Raw genomic sequence first — 14,466 nt, 5'->3', positions numbered from 1 at the left:
AATTATGTGCAGCACTTAATAAATGTAAAATAAATAGGCCTATAAAATAAATAAATAAACATTGAAATTATAATAACATGAGTAATAACATGAGTAATAGAACAACTAGACAGCTCTTTTGCCTATCCAGGTGAGCATGTTCAGTAAACATTTTTTAGGTCAAGGTGAAAATGAAATGAGCAGTAGGCTCAAAACTAAAGCACAACAATAATACAGAATTATGGGAATCAAAATCAGTGGTATATGTAGGTGAGCTGGATTTGTACTTTGATGAATTGTGCTGTCTTTGGAATGGGGTCATCAACAGCAATCTCCTCTCCTCACTTCAGGGTGCCTTCTGGAGCCCTGGCATGGAGGGATGACAGATTTAACACAAGAAGCACCATAAATTCAGTAAATGGCAAGACGTGCTGCTGTCTGCTTTTCTCTGTGACATAATTGTACAAAATATGTAGCAAATTAAAAGAGCCTTAATATTTTATTTTAATTTGTTTTAATTATTCTTATTTCTTTTTATTATTTTAATTTCTTCTACTTTGAATTGCCATTGTGTATGAAATGTGCTATATAAATAAACTTGCCTTGCCTTGCTTATTTCATATTTATAGCAATTAAAATCAATAATTGTTAAATCAGTGTGCTTACCATATCAGTGTGAACTGTGTGCTTGCTTCTGGCTGGTGAGAAGTTCAATGTCTGGTTGCAGGCTAGTGGTAGCCAGTCTCAAGGTCTGATGCAAGTGTTTATCTGTGAGTCTGTTCCTTGTTGGATTCTTGGTTTGCTTCATGCGAGAAAAGGTTTGCTCACAGATGTAGGTGCTGCCAAAAACTGTGGACATCTTCATTGCATGCTGTTTGATGTGTGGGTAGGTTTCCTCTGGGAGCGCAGCATAGAACTCAATGAGACTATCAGGTTTGAACGCGTCTTTAAGGATATCGCAATTCTGCAACTCAGCTAGTTCAAACTGAAGAGAGGGAGGGGCATCATTTATGTCGGCAGCAAAGGGGTTCTGGAACAAGCGTATTCCTTAACCGTTGACATGAAGCTCACGGAACCGCGCACTGAACTCTCCCTGCAGCATTTCCAGTGCATCCTTGCACTTTTCGACTGGGAACGGGACAGCTGGTTTCTCAGCGCTGTAGCTTTGGGTGGCAGGGAGATGCGTGAAGTCCAGCTGTTGGACCTGTCGCACAAGCAGCACTAGTTTGACCTCGAACGCTTTGATGTGGGAATACATGTCACTGATTAGCTTCCCTTTGCCTTGGAGCTGGACGTTAAGGTGGTTCAACATTTCAGTCACATCAGTTAAAAACGCGAGGTCCCATTTCCATTCTGGCTCGGTCAGCTCTCGTACTGTTTCACCTTTAGACTGCAGGAAGGTGTTGATTTCGGGTAGCAGGTCATAGAAACGGCGCAACACTCTGCCTCGGCTTAACCATCGAACTTCTGTGTAGTACAGCACATCACCGTAGGCAGACTCAAGCTCGGAGAGAAAGGCCTGGAACTGTCTGTGTTTCAGCCCATGTTTTCGGATGTAGTTGACACAGTGCACAACCACCTTCATGACATTCGCCCACTTCAGAACTTTGCAGCATAGTGCTTGCTGGTGAATCAGACAGTGGACTTGTAGTGGGGGGGTGAGACCTCGTTCCTCGAATTCGCTGTTCAAGCGCCCTACTAGCCCCCTCGTTGTGCCAACCATACTAGGTGCGCCATCCGTAGTGATGCTGGCCAATTTAGACCAGTTTAGATTCAACTGTTCCATTGTTTTGCACACTTGGACAAAAATATCCTCTCCTGTAGTAGTACCTGTGAGACTTTTTAGAGCTGCCAGCTCCTCAGACACTTCAAAGCTTGCGCTAACTCCACGGATAAAAATGAGCAGTTGTGCTGTGTCCTGCACGTCATTACTCTCATCCATGGCCAAAGCAAAAAACTCAAATTCTGACGCTTTCTCATTCAGCTGGTCATACACGTTGTCCCCCAAATCTTCGATCCGCCTGGTCATAGTAGTTGCGGAAAGACTCACCGCGTTGAGCGCATCCTTCTTGTCGGGACACACCTCCTCGGCCACAGCAAGTATGCATTCTTTAACAAAGTCCCCATCAGTAAACGGCTTTCCATGGGTAGCTAGTAGGTGAGCTACCTTATAGCTAGCTCGGACAGCAGCCTGGTTGACCTGAGTTTGGCGAAGGAATAAATTCTGTTGTGCAGCCAGTCCGCCTTTCATCCTCCGAATCCTGTCTTCTCTTGCTTGCCCTCGCAAGCTAGCATACTCTTTGTGGCGGGTTTCGTGGTGACGACGCAGATTATATTCTTTGAAAACCGCCACACTTTCTTTACAAATAATACAAACGGCACGGTCCTTACACTGCACAAAAAAATACTCGTTGGTCCACTGTTCTTTGAAAATTCTGCACTCTCTATCAACTTTTCGTTTAACGCTAACCATTTTGCTGTCCTGAACACTGACCGTTAGCTGATCTGACAGTTCTGTGTGCGCGCGCGCGCGCGCGCGTTGTCTGTCACTGCTTGATCTCGAGCATGTCGGGTGACGAAAATTCTAAAAATTCTAACATTTTTAACTGAAAAAATCAACAAAATACCAGATGCAGACATGTTATTATTTTACAAAAAGCAATTTAAAAAAATAGGCCATGACGACTTTTGGGGATTGCCTCATTGGGCCGGTTCAAGTAGCGGGGGGCAGAGGGGCTGGGGGGCCAGTCAAAGGGGGGTGGCGGGCCTGAGTCGGCCCGCGGGCCTTAGTTTGGTGACCCCTGCTGTAAAGTATGATAGCTATTCACTTTCTGCCAGACAGGAAGGCCAAAGGTAAATATGACATTTATTATAATGGGTTTATGTGAAGATTGTTTAAAGTTCACTTAAATTAAAAGTTATTTTTTAAAGCCTACTAAATGTTGGAATCGATAGCTTTCAATTATACTGTAATACTGAATATCCATTATTAATGTTTAAAAACCAAAATCATTTATCAAGACATCAGTAACAGCATTAGTATACTGGCCTTTACTCTAAAAATGTCATTACAACAAATATTTAAAATATGCTGTCTTTAAGTTGATTCAACATTAATTTGGAGAGTAAATGTGAAATTAATACAAAAAATATATATATAAAAAGCTCAGATGTTTTATTGTATTAATTACAGAAAAATTGTGTGATTAATTAGGCTAGTTAATTTTTTTAATCGATTGACAGTGCTAATATATTAGTAGAGAGAGAGAGAGAGAGAGAGATAAAAAAAAACATTATGTACTAAAAGTACATCAGAAATTCATAAGCAAATAATTTAGTTTGCTTTCACATCAACCAAATGTCAAATAAAAACACCCTGCAATTTGGTTCTGACACTGATGGACTGAGTTTAGAATATGCACCACATGAAGTAGACCCCTTTAAACAACCAACAGGTTTCTGCACAATTTACATAGTTTCCAGTCATTTAGTCTGGTGCACTTGTATGTTTTATTGATTGTGGTCTATACCATGACAGCTGTGTCAATAAAAAGTGTGCTTATCCTTGATCTTGTCTATTATTCTCTTTTTGCATAGCTTGACAAATGTCATGCACAGGTAGAGTACAGAGGAGGAAACGAAGGAAATAGAAGACAGATCTGCCTTTCTTGTAATTAGGCTATCTTGGAAAATGATTGATTTATTTACCAGTTTACGAACGTAATGCATCGTGTCTTAATAAAACAAATCGTGCAACAAAAAAACTTGCATGTGGTCAGTCTTTCGCTAATGTAGGCCTATATTGCACATTGTTATTAGTTATGTCTGTAAAAAGTACTTGTATGATCTGAGCTTCAACATAAACGTAGACAAAAAAAACTAGTCTACTTCAGAGTTGTCTACAGAACGAAAGCTAATAAGCTACAATGTGCGGTTTATACGCAAGATTACATCTTATTCATAGAGTAGACTGCAGCACTGACTTATTTTCGATGTGACAAACATGCCCTCTCATGAAAACTTTGTGAAAAACACATGAGGGGTCATAATTTAAAAACCAATCGGCCCACACTAGCACCGCCCATATGTCTTTCAATAGACTACATCATTTAGTATGCTTTGGCGGCGCTCGTGTGTTTTAATTAGTCAAGAGTACTCACAAACCAACGATAAAATCCAGTCGCGATCTAGATATCCAAGACGCCAATCCTTCAAGCTTCAATGAGGTGTTTTAGCTGAAAAACGGCTCTCAGTCTCACGTCACCTCACGTCTCCTCACGTCTTCGCGCACTTTTTTTTTCTTCCTCTGGTCGCGCACTGTTCCCGCCCCTTCTACTTTTAACGGTAAATCAGCTATCCAGTTAATTATCATCCAAAATATAAAAAAATTGTTAAAAAACAGAGTTCAGCAAATGTTTTTTTTTTTTATTATTTTTTTTAAATAGCTCAACATATATGCAGCATCATGAATTCTTTTCTTTAAAAATCCATATGAATTTAGTTCGATTTGAAGAGCTATACATAAAGATTTATTTATTTATTTTTATTTATTACATACGGTTTTAAAATTAAGAAATGATAGAAAAAACAAACAAAAGGAAAACAGTCCAGAACAAAAAGAAATACTAGGCTAACAAATGCTTCTAAAGTTAATATATTAAAGGCCTAGTAGCCTAGTTTTCTCTATTAATTTAAACATACATTTTTTCCTAAACAGTCTGTCTTTACCCTCAGACATAATTGTTAGAAGGCAAAAGGAATACAAAAATAACTAACACATTACCATTAATTGCTGCTAAAAAAAGAAAAAGCTAATCATGTACATCTGTCTGTCTGCTATGTGAGTTAAACCGCCTTGTTTATGCATTTTACTCTCAGGTGAAAACAATAAAAGTTGTTGAGAGCCAGTTTTCAGCCCTCGCGCACTGCCATCTTTCGGTGGGACCAATATAAGTGATTTGATTGCAGGTGTCCATCCTGCTCAGTTGAGCTGCAGGCGCAGTATCGAGAGAACAAGAACAACACATCACAAACATTCATCAGTATGTGGGCTTTCATCTTATGTTTCATCTGTGCGGAGGGTAAGATACACACATTTTTAATTGCCTCCTAATGTTAAGTAGGTTGAATTGTCTTTAATTGTCCTCATTTTAAAAGCTCTAAACTTTTGTCTGGAAACTCAGTTTTACTGCTATAAGAAAAATCATGAAGAATCAAACATCCAGCTTGATTTGCATAACCATGAACTTCTGTGTTAAAATGCAGGAGAACATGTCAATAAGCAGCATAAATTAATGCTTCATCGTCAGTAAATTTACACAATTTATAATAAATCTAATCAATATGCACAGTAAATAATTGTTCTGACTGTTTTAGTCAATGTTTTATAGTCAAATTTGTCATTGAAATCATTATCCTGATGTTCATAGATCAGGAAAGAAAAAGAAAAATGAAACATTTACTTAACATTACACACATTATGTCACCTTAACAGAGAGAGTGATATAACCATTTCCTGCAACTTCTGGTTTTTTAAATAAGATTTTCGTAATTCCGTGCAAAACTGTAGCATTGTTTAAACTAAAATGTGCCACATTTTTATCTCTATTTGTTGGTTTCACTTTTCACAGAACAGAAACAACTTCTGGTCAAGTCATTTATATGCAACACTGTCTGAAACCACAAGAAGAACGACTTCCTTTATCCCTCCTTAGATCATGTCAAACCACAGACCCGCTAGAGTTGCAATACAAACATGCATGAAAAAGTCATCAAAGAACTTATCATTTATTAAAAATCATAGCATAGTTCATCAGTTGTTTGTTGTTCAAGCACCCCTTCTGTTTTAGCCAATCTGCGACACTTTAACCCAACTTGTGCACAAGAGCTTAGAGATATTCAGCTTGAATCTGTGCATCTCTGGTTGCACATAAACCACAACACTTCACAAGATTACAGTGACAATCAACATATAAAAAATAAAAGTATGTAAATGTAAAGAAATAAAACAAGTTCCTCGCATCACCACATCACAGTAATCTAATAGTGATGACAAAATCAACAACAGTATTAACAAAGTCAGATGCAAACAATAATCCTATTATAGCAATGACATAATTTATGCATGCTGTAATGTATTTTTGGAGATTGCAACAAATCCATAATACTTCTCAATATGAAATTGTTCTGACAACCGTGAATTGTTGGTCCTAATATGCTTTATGCAGATTCAAAAGGTCCTAAGATTGGTTATTTGTTATTGCTTTATTTACAGTGAATGCAAAAATAGAAATGACCCAGACTACATTAAATCAGTTTTGTTTGGTTTGTGTCGACCACAGTGTGTTTAATGTGGTGAACTATTGGCTGTAACCATTGAAAATCAACAGGAACCAAAATTGTCAATATCATATTAATAATTTGTTTACCTGTATATTTAACAAGTTTTCATATTGTTTCAGTGGGTGGAGAGATTGATGCCACTGAAACAGTTCAAGTGAAGGAGGGAGGTTTCCTCAATCTGCATCCGGGACTTCATGATCTAAACGGAGACGTTCAGATACTGTGGACGTTTGAAAGCGGCAGACAAAGTACTCGTATTGCACAGATGCATCAAGGGAAAATATACACACATTACGACAAGAGACTCACTGGCAGAGTACAGCTAGACCGAGACACAGGCATTTTAACCATCTCAGACATCAGGACTAATGAATCTGGACTGTATGAAGCATTAATCATTATCAATACACACATCTCAGGATGGAGATACAAAGTTGATGTTTATGGTGAGTTGCAGCTGCAGCCACTGTAGAAAAATCGCTTTAATAATATAGGATCTATCTTTGTCGCCATCTCTGTTTGAAACCTGAAACTGCAGTTATTTGTGGAGTTATCTTTAATGTTTTGAGGTGTTTGTGTGGGTTGTCTGTCAACACCAGTGTGGATCTTCACTGTACATCAGAATTACAGCTACTATAGGTATTGGAAGTATATCCAAAATAAGAGGTTTCACTGAAATAAGTTCACTTTACCGATATGCTTTTCTTGGAGTCGAGGTGAATTGCTCTCTCTCTCTCATAGCTAGCACAAAATAACTGAAATCTACCCCCATGACCATAGCAAAGTGAGAGAAAAAGCTCAATAACGTAAATTCCATGTATTGATTAAGCAAAGTGTGCTACTGTTAGGCTTCCTAATAATCACCCAATGAACCACTGAAATGTCTTACCTTTATAGCAGAAAAAAAGCCATCTCTGCATCCGGTTTCAACCCTTTTAAATCACAGAGTTCACGCCACCTTTCAAAAGCCCTGCCAGATTTATTCCTGTTTTCGCACAGGCCCGGTCGCTTTCCCTTTTTAGCTGTAGGCTCTCCGCAGTCCGAAGTCTTTTACTTTTGACTATAGGCTACTGGTGATTCCCCAGTTGTCAACGATGATGAATGCCATTCATCAAAATGGCAAAATGGCATAGCTTCCTGCACTATAAAAGCAGGATGAAAGTCCGGATCGTCTTTACCTTTCTCGCCTCAGAGACCAGGTACAGGAAAGCTGAATTAAAACGAATAATCCACCATTCAGTTCATCACCTAAGTGTTACAGGTGCGTACTAGTGAGGGTCATTTTTTCAAGTTTGCATTTAATTACCCTTGTCCTTCGGATGAGACGTTAAACCGAGGTCCTGACTCTCTGTGGTCATTAAAAATACCAGGATGTCCTTCGGAAAAAGAGTAGGGGTTTAACCCAGGTATCCTGGCCAAATTTTCCCATTCGCCTCTGTCCATCATCATGGCCTCCTAATCATCCCCATATTGACTGATTGGCTTCATTACTCTCTCCTCTCCACCAGTAAGCTGATGATTTCATAGAATTGATGTCACCTGTGCAACACCTGTGAGAACTGCAGTTCTGATGTCTGTTGGCCAGCGAGATTCAGATAATCCAAATTCTTCTGTTCCTCACGACCCTTTTGGTATGAGTCCTAAATCCTATTTAGACCGTAGTAAGGGTCAGAGTGAGGTCAAAACAGATCGTAAGTTATGAATATAACTATGGATCTGTGAGACCGAAGGATGACTGTCACTATCCTTGTCGATCGAAACACTAAGGGGTTCAGGGTAAGAGGACGACCCGGAAGTGCATCCCGCTTTTAGAGTGTGGGAAGCTCCGCCTCTGGGGTCATGGGCATGACTTTGTTTTCATAATGTCTCGGGAGAAGCCGGAAAAGGGGTTTCATTCTATTTAGACCGTAGTGACGGTCATCCTTCGGTCTCACAGATGCATAGTTATATTCATAACTTGCGTTGTGAATCGGGCTTAGATAAGGAGATAGTTTTGAACACTGATTGTGTACTTCCTCAGTAATTGATTTTAGATCATTTTTAACAACAAAATAAATTACGGATTGCAGCTTTAAGATAATAATTGATTAGATATGGGACAATGGTGATTGTGTCACACCAATATTGTCCTTTTAAAGGTGAAGTACATGTTTCTTCTCGTCCTAAAGCACCTGTCTCTGTTCCTGCCATCAGGAGCAGCTCAGCAGTTACTGTACACACATCTACAGGCAAGTCTTTATGATTTATTATACAATTTACTGCCACGAAAAAAATATAGCCTATATAAAATAATAATTGTGACTTCTTATCTCACAATTCTGACATTTTTCTCACAATCCCAATCTCATTGCACGTTAATATCTAATTGCAAGTTAGGCCATAGAAATTCGGACTTTTTTTCTTTCATCTGATCTCGCAATTCTTTTTGTTTTCAGAGTTTATATCTCACAATTCTGACTTTTCTTTATCTCACAATTCTGACTTTTTTCTCAGAATTCTGCATGTGCAAGGTGTCTAAAAATTCAGAAAAAAAGAACAGAATTTCTAGATATAAACTTGAAATTGCAAGAAAAATCACATTTTTATTCCATGGCAGAAATGTTTTTCCATAGTTTGCTTCCAGAACTTTAGCAAAAATACATAAAAAATGACACCCCTTTGAGTACTTTTGATTTTATGTAGTTTGTTGGACTGTTTTTGTAAATTATGACAGTACTAGGAATGTAAGCGCTCTGGAGAATCAGTCTTTCATGTGTTTCAGGAGCATCAGAGGAAATCTGCTCTGTGCTCTGCTCTGTGAGAAATGATCGAGACGTGTCCATCTCATGGTATAAAGGGAGTGAAATGATGAACCAGACCAGCCATCCTGATCTCAGCATCATCCTCAGTTTACCATTAGAGCTTCATTATAAAGATTCAGAGATCTACAGCTGCATGACTGCAAATCCAGTGAGCAATAAGAGCGTCCGGCTTCACATGAAAGAGATCTGCACACGACATGAAGGTACGAGAAGTTAACATAGAGATCTCTTCCTGCCACAGTGACCCCTGTGCAGCTTCTGTGTCTCCACCGACACAGACTTTTAATGAGACAGAAGATGTTTATGAATAAGTCTCTTCTGTTTCAGATTGTCTGGATCATTGTGGCGGCACTGAGGCTCTGATTCGACTGGTTCTGTCTGGTCTGGTGGCAATTGCCACTGTTGTATTTCTGGTTGATCATGTGAGGATCTTCTCAGTTCAGAGAAGAGCTGCTGCTTCTGTGTGATTGTGATACTTTTGTGAAATTTTGTGTAATTGCCTTCTTTCTCACCAATAAAAAGAACCAGTTTCTATCGAGAATACTCTGAAAAAATTGGATTTCTATTATAACAAAGAGGCTCATTCTTTTATGGTCTGATGAATATATGTGCAATACACTGTACAAAAATCTAAATGTACATAATGTGGTAACAGTTAAATTAACTGGTAAAATATTTAATTTAATTGGAATAAATATCAATGAAACGACCTGAATACATTAATACATACTGACAACCTGTATGAATACATACATTGAACAGTCATATCAAGTATAAATAGTCCTTAACCCAGTGGTTAACCAGTGTTTAACTGGTAACTAGTCCCCATATTCACATTATACATACCACTTCTTATTATAGAAAATATGCACAGAAATGTTTTATACATGTATCTTTTGTACATTTGTGCACGTATAGATTAAATAATAGATTTAGTACATGTTTAATAAATGCATTTATAAATAGATTTAATAGATTTTGATATTTAGATTAACTAACTACAGCATTTTTAAATTAGTTAATTAGCACATCTCACAGCTAATGATAATCAATGACACTAATATGAATCTGATCATTTCTGCAGCGATTCAAATGTTTTCACAATTCACAATGTGATCAATTCAGCCAACTCACTTAAGTAACAGGAAGGACAGCATTTAAAGTTAAAACTGTGTTTTATTCATTCTTTTATCTTTTTCTTTTTTGCTTCTGCTTTTATCATCCAATCAATTGACATTGTTGCATAACCAGTTTCAATCTGTCCAGTAGGATTGTGCAGATGTGACATTCTCTTTCTATATATATCCTGTATACTGTATGTCCTGTATATATCATGTGCATGTGATTGAAATTAAGACACCATAGTAAATGTCTTTGTTCATAACAGTCTAACAAAGTATAGTCTTCAGTAACACTTGTTTATTTTATTTTTAAATAAATTCAATTTTCATACAATAAAAAAAGTGAATCAGATAATAACAGCAATAAATACTGCCACAAACGGCAATGATCTTGGTTCAAAACTGATAGCTCATGTAAATGATTAGGTGATACAACTGCCATGTATCATCTCTGAATCAAATACAACAATCTTTAATCTACACTGATAAGTTATAAGGTTTGATAAAAAAGCTTATGAAAATACATGTTGGCCCCAAAAGAAGCTGACTTTCCCTTTCAAGTGGGAAATCACACCTTCTTACTGTTAAGATAACAAATAAGTTTACTAAAGTAAAATAGTAAAATAAATAACTGCAACTTATTTGTAGGACCATTGAACATTGACAAAATCAATGTTCAATGGTCCTACAAATAAGTTGCAGTTGTTTTTGGCCATTATTAGACTTATCCTTTGGCTCCCTCTAGTGAGCAACCTTTAGTGATTGGACACCTAATAATAATGCTTAAAGATTTATAAAAATGACAAATGGGACACCCTATCCTAAATGGGTCTGGTGGAGTTCAAGTATACACATATTTCATTGTTATAATAAGCACCTTTTGTGCCAATACGATCTGCACATTCCAGATTGATCCACACGTGGGATCAGCACAAATGTCCCAGTAGTTACACTTTTTACTCATAGTTCACTCTTTCTAATTTAACATGGAAAAAATGACCATCTGTTTTTCCATTCAGCTTAGTCCTGGACTGGATGAGGTTGCCAGTGAAAAATAATTCCTCCACATTGAGTATTTACCAATAACTCCCATAATCACTTAGGGATGGCACCTTCTGGCTGCAGTGTCCTCCTCTTGTGACACTCTGTAAAAATTTGCCTGTAAGTCAATACAAAAAACAGTTACAGGATGTCATGCAAACCAAGTGAAAATAATGGCCTGGATACAAAAGCATAATCAATAACTATTTTAGCGTTATAAAATCCAAACCATGTCATTTCACAAGGGGTCCTGACTGTTATACTTTTTTTCACTTTTTCAACTTTAGTTAGTGTGTAAAGTTAGCCTGGTCCTACATTTCATTTGTACAGAGAATCTGGCCTCTCTCCATTGACAAGCGTTAACTTCCTTGAAGGTGGGTACTCTGTTGAAGTTTAAAACTATTGGATGTGCCCAGAGCCACTCTGGATCTGCTATAACCAATCGCTAACGTTTGGCGTTTAACGTTTGGTCGTGACGTATGACCTCAACGTCATTGTTCTCAGCCACTCCCTCTGTTTGCTGATTGGACAGGTAAAAACTGGCCGGAGAAAACCTGCGAATATACAGCAAACACAGACAACGTACTGAAGGAAAATGAAAACTGAGCGGAAGTACATAAGAGGGCGGAGCCAGGCTAGTGTAATGTTGCTGTTTGGACTAAATGAAGATCTGCAAGGTTACAAAGATCAAAGTCCCTCCAAAGTGTGTTATTCTCTTTAACAGAAAACCCTTTTCAAGAACGACAACAAACAGCTTGTTGGGACTAAACTCTTCTTCCAGATCTTAGTCACAATGTCACTCATTTAAATAATCCCCACCCACAGAATAGCGCACACACTGTAAAAACGAACTTTTTGGTATAGTAATATATATTAAATTAACCATCATAATTTTTACTTTATAAAATTAAAATTCAATGAGAACTAGAATTTTCTAAGTAAAATTTGAAATATCTACACATTTAATTCAAGTAATAAATTAACTGGTTGGAAAGAGTAAATCTTATTATATATTTGCTTGTAATATTTAAACATTTTATAGTCACTTCACATAAACATAGTAATTTTAAGTAAATTTTAATCGAAAAAGTATAGCGCGTTTGAATCCGCACATGCGTCTTTGGACAAGACAGTCTAACTGCCACTTTGGGTCAGACGGATTGACGAGCTGCTGCGTGGCTGCTTTTTGTCGTGTTTGAGGTAAGTTTGTCTTTCTGTTTTACATTTAATAAAAGATGGGTCTGTGAGGATTTTGATTGATGATTCTTGTTTACTTGACTCAATAGACATTATCGTATAACTGCCCGCGGTCTTATAACATGGATCTTATAACATGGCCTCGTATTAGTGTAACGGGTCTGGGTTATCCATATTACATTAACGTTATAACCCCGCCTTTACATTTCACTTCCTACATTAGTTAACGGATATTTAATCGGAAAAGTTTTCAATAGTTTTATAGATTCACAAAGCACTGTTTTTCGTGTAAAAAATTCAAACTGATTGGATACCGTTGTAACTGCTAACGTTAGCTTGCTAACATTAGGCCTTAAAATTAACATTAACCGCTTTCCTGCTGTAACGTTAAGTAACGTTAACGTTATACTGTTGACTATGGAAAAGTTTGAATTTTCTTAATGAATATTGCCCAGGAAGGTCTACACATAAAGCTACAATTTTTCAATTGCACTAAATCGTGCATAAATGAGGTCTCAAAATAAGGTCTGTGTTTCTAAAAGCATCGTGCGCTAAGTTGATCGTAGAGATAATACTTTTTTTAGTAAGTGTATGTGTTCATTCTGTTGTGATAATGAAGTCACTTTCTATTTTTGTTTCTCAAAAGATTTATATTTTTTCTTCTAAACTGTATGCAGGAGGACAACTGCAGTGACATCACTCAGCACATCATTCAAATACTGGTCGTCCATCCATGGTGCTGATGGAGAAGATCCAATTGATGCATCCATCCTTCTTAAAGGAGAACTCCGGTCAATTTTAATATTTTTTTGTAAATTTGAAGTGCTGTCAGTACAGAGAACAACGACAAAAATCGGTGTTGCCTACACGTGTTATCCTTCTTTTTTTTTTCTGCCCTGTTTGCACCCTGTTGACTTAAATGGGGCACGTTTTAAACCTGCTTTTAGCCTCTTAACATCCTTGATGTGTCATTACAAGTGCACAGCCATGTGAGTGATTCCTTCAGAGTGAACACGGGTGAATCTGACTGCAGTAGATCATAGGTAACTCAGCAACAGTGGAGAACTCGACAATCGACTACTGTGGACTTCGAACCGAAAACAGGAAGTAAATACAGGTATGTGCACTGGCTGAATTAACATCACTTTTATCCATATCTTTCACATCTACTGCAGTCAGATTCACCCGTGTTCACTCTGAAGGAATCACTCACATGGCTGTGCACTTGTAATGACACATCAAGGATGTTACGAGGCTAAAAGCAGGTTTAGTACTTGCCCCATTGAAGTCAACAGGGTGCAAATTTTTAAAAAGAGGATAACACGGTGTAGGCAACACCGATTTTTGTCGTTGCTCTCTGTACTGACAGCACTCCAAATTTACCAAAAAATGACCGGAGTTCTCCTTTAATCTTTACCCAAAAGTTCAAAGATTAAGGATGAAGTTGTATTAAATGCTATGGTATGATGTAACTGTTTAAACATTCAGCTGTTCATGTTTTAATACATTAAAGTTGTAATGGTATTCTTTAAAAGTTCACTATTTCAGAGTGCTGTTTTGAATGTTAAATGTTTTGCATATATATATATTTTTTTAATACATTTGTTATGTTTAAAACAAGGATTACAGTATAATTCTGAAGTTTTACTGAATTCACCTGTGTCAAGAGATGACTGTGAATGTTCATTTTTGTATGAAGAACATTTTTTGATGACTGAAAAATAAACTGTTTAATTGTATTTTAATTGTGTGATTCGTGAAAAATATAGAGAATATGTTAATTTATTTATGTTCATGATTATAAAAAAGAAATTAGCAATGTTTACATAATTATAGGGAGTATTATAATTTCATAAAACTAAGTAAATGAAAACAAAAAAACTTAAATAAAATCTACTTATTTACTTCATTAAATGGTAAGATTTACTTAATAATTTCATAAAAGCAAGCTTCCTAATTATAAAACAATAAATAAACTTTACTTA

The 14,466-nt window shown here is 37.0% G+C and overlaps 2 protein-coding genes across 3 annotated transcripts; one reads left to right on the top strand and one right to left on the bottom strand.

Moving 5' to 3' along the window:
- Window positions 1-1,027: 1,027 nt before the first annotated feature.
- On the bottom strand, window positions 1,028-2,230 carry LOC311302377 (general transcription factor II-I repeat domain-containing protein 2-like; the record flags this gene model as incomplete). The annotated part of the gene is made up of 1 exon (XM_084428194.1): window positions 1,028-2,230. The coding sequence occupies one exon, from the start codon at window positions 2,228-2,230 to the stop codon at window positions 1,028-1,030; it is 1,203 nt and encodes a 400-aa protein (XP_084284320.1).
- Window positions 2,231-4,916: 2,686 nt separating this feature from the next.
- LOC311302117 (CD48 antigen-like) lies at window positions 4,917-9,691 on the top strand. 2 transcript variants are annotated; one of them, XM_084427741.1, is made up of 6 exons: window positions 4,957-5,060; window positions 6,254-6,293; window positions 6,441-6,767; window positions 8,490-8,549; window positions 9,083-9,325; window positions 9,450-9,670. In XM_084427741.1, coding segments are annotated over exons 2-6 (771 nt in total). In that variant the 5' UTR covers window positions 4,957-5,060; window positions 6,254-6,292; the 3' UTR covers window positions 9,590-9,670. The 2 variants fall into 2 exon arrangements, with proteins under 2 accessions (XP_084283866.1, XP_084283867.1); XM_084427740.1 differs by lacking the exon at window positions 6,254-6,293 and having other exon boundaries at window positions 4,917-5,060; window positions 9,450-9,691.
- Window positions 9,692-14,466: the final 4,775 nt, after the last annotated feature.

This window comes from Rutilus rutilus, assembly GCF_951802725.1.
Source record: "Rutilus rutilus genome assembly, chromosome: 13".
Classification (NCBI taxonomy): domain Eukaryota; kingdom Metazoa; phylum Chordata; class Actinopteri; order Cypriniformes; family Leuciscidae; genus Rutilus; species Rutilus rutilus.
This window is presented reverse-complemented; position numbering and strand designations above follow the sequence as displayed.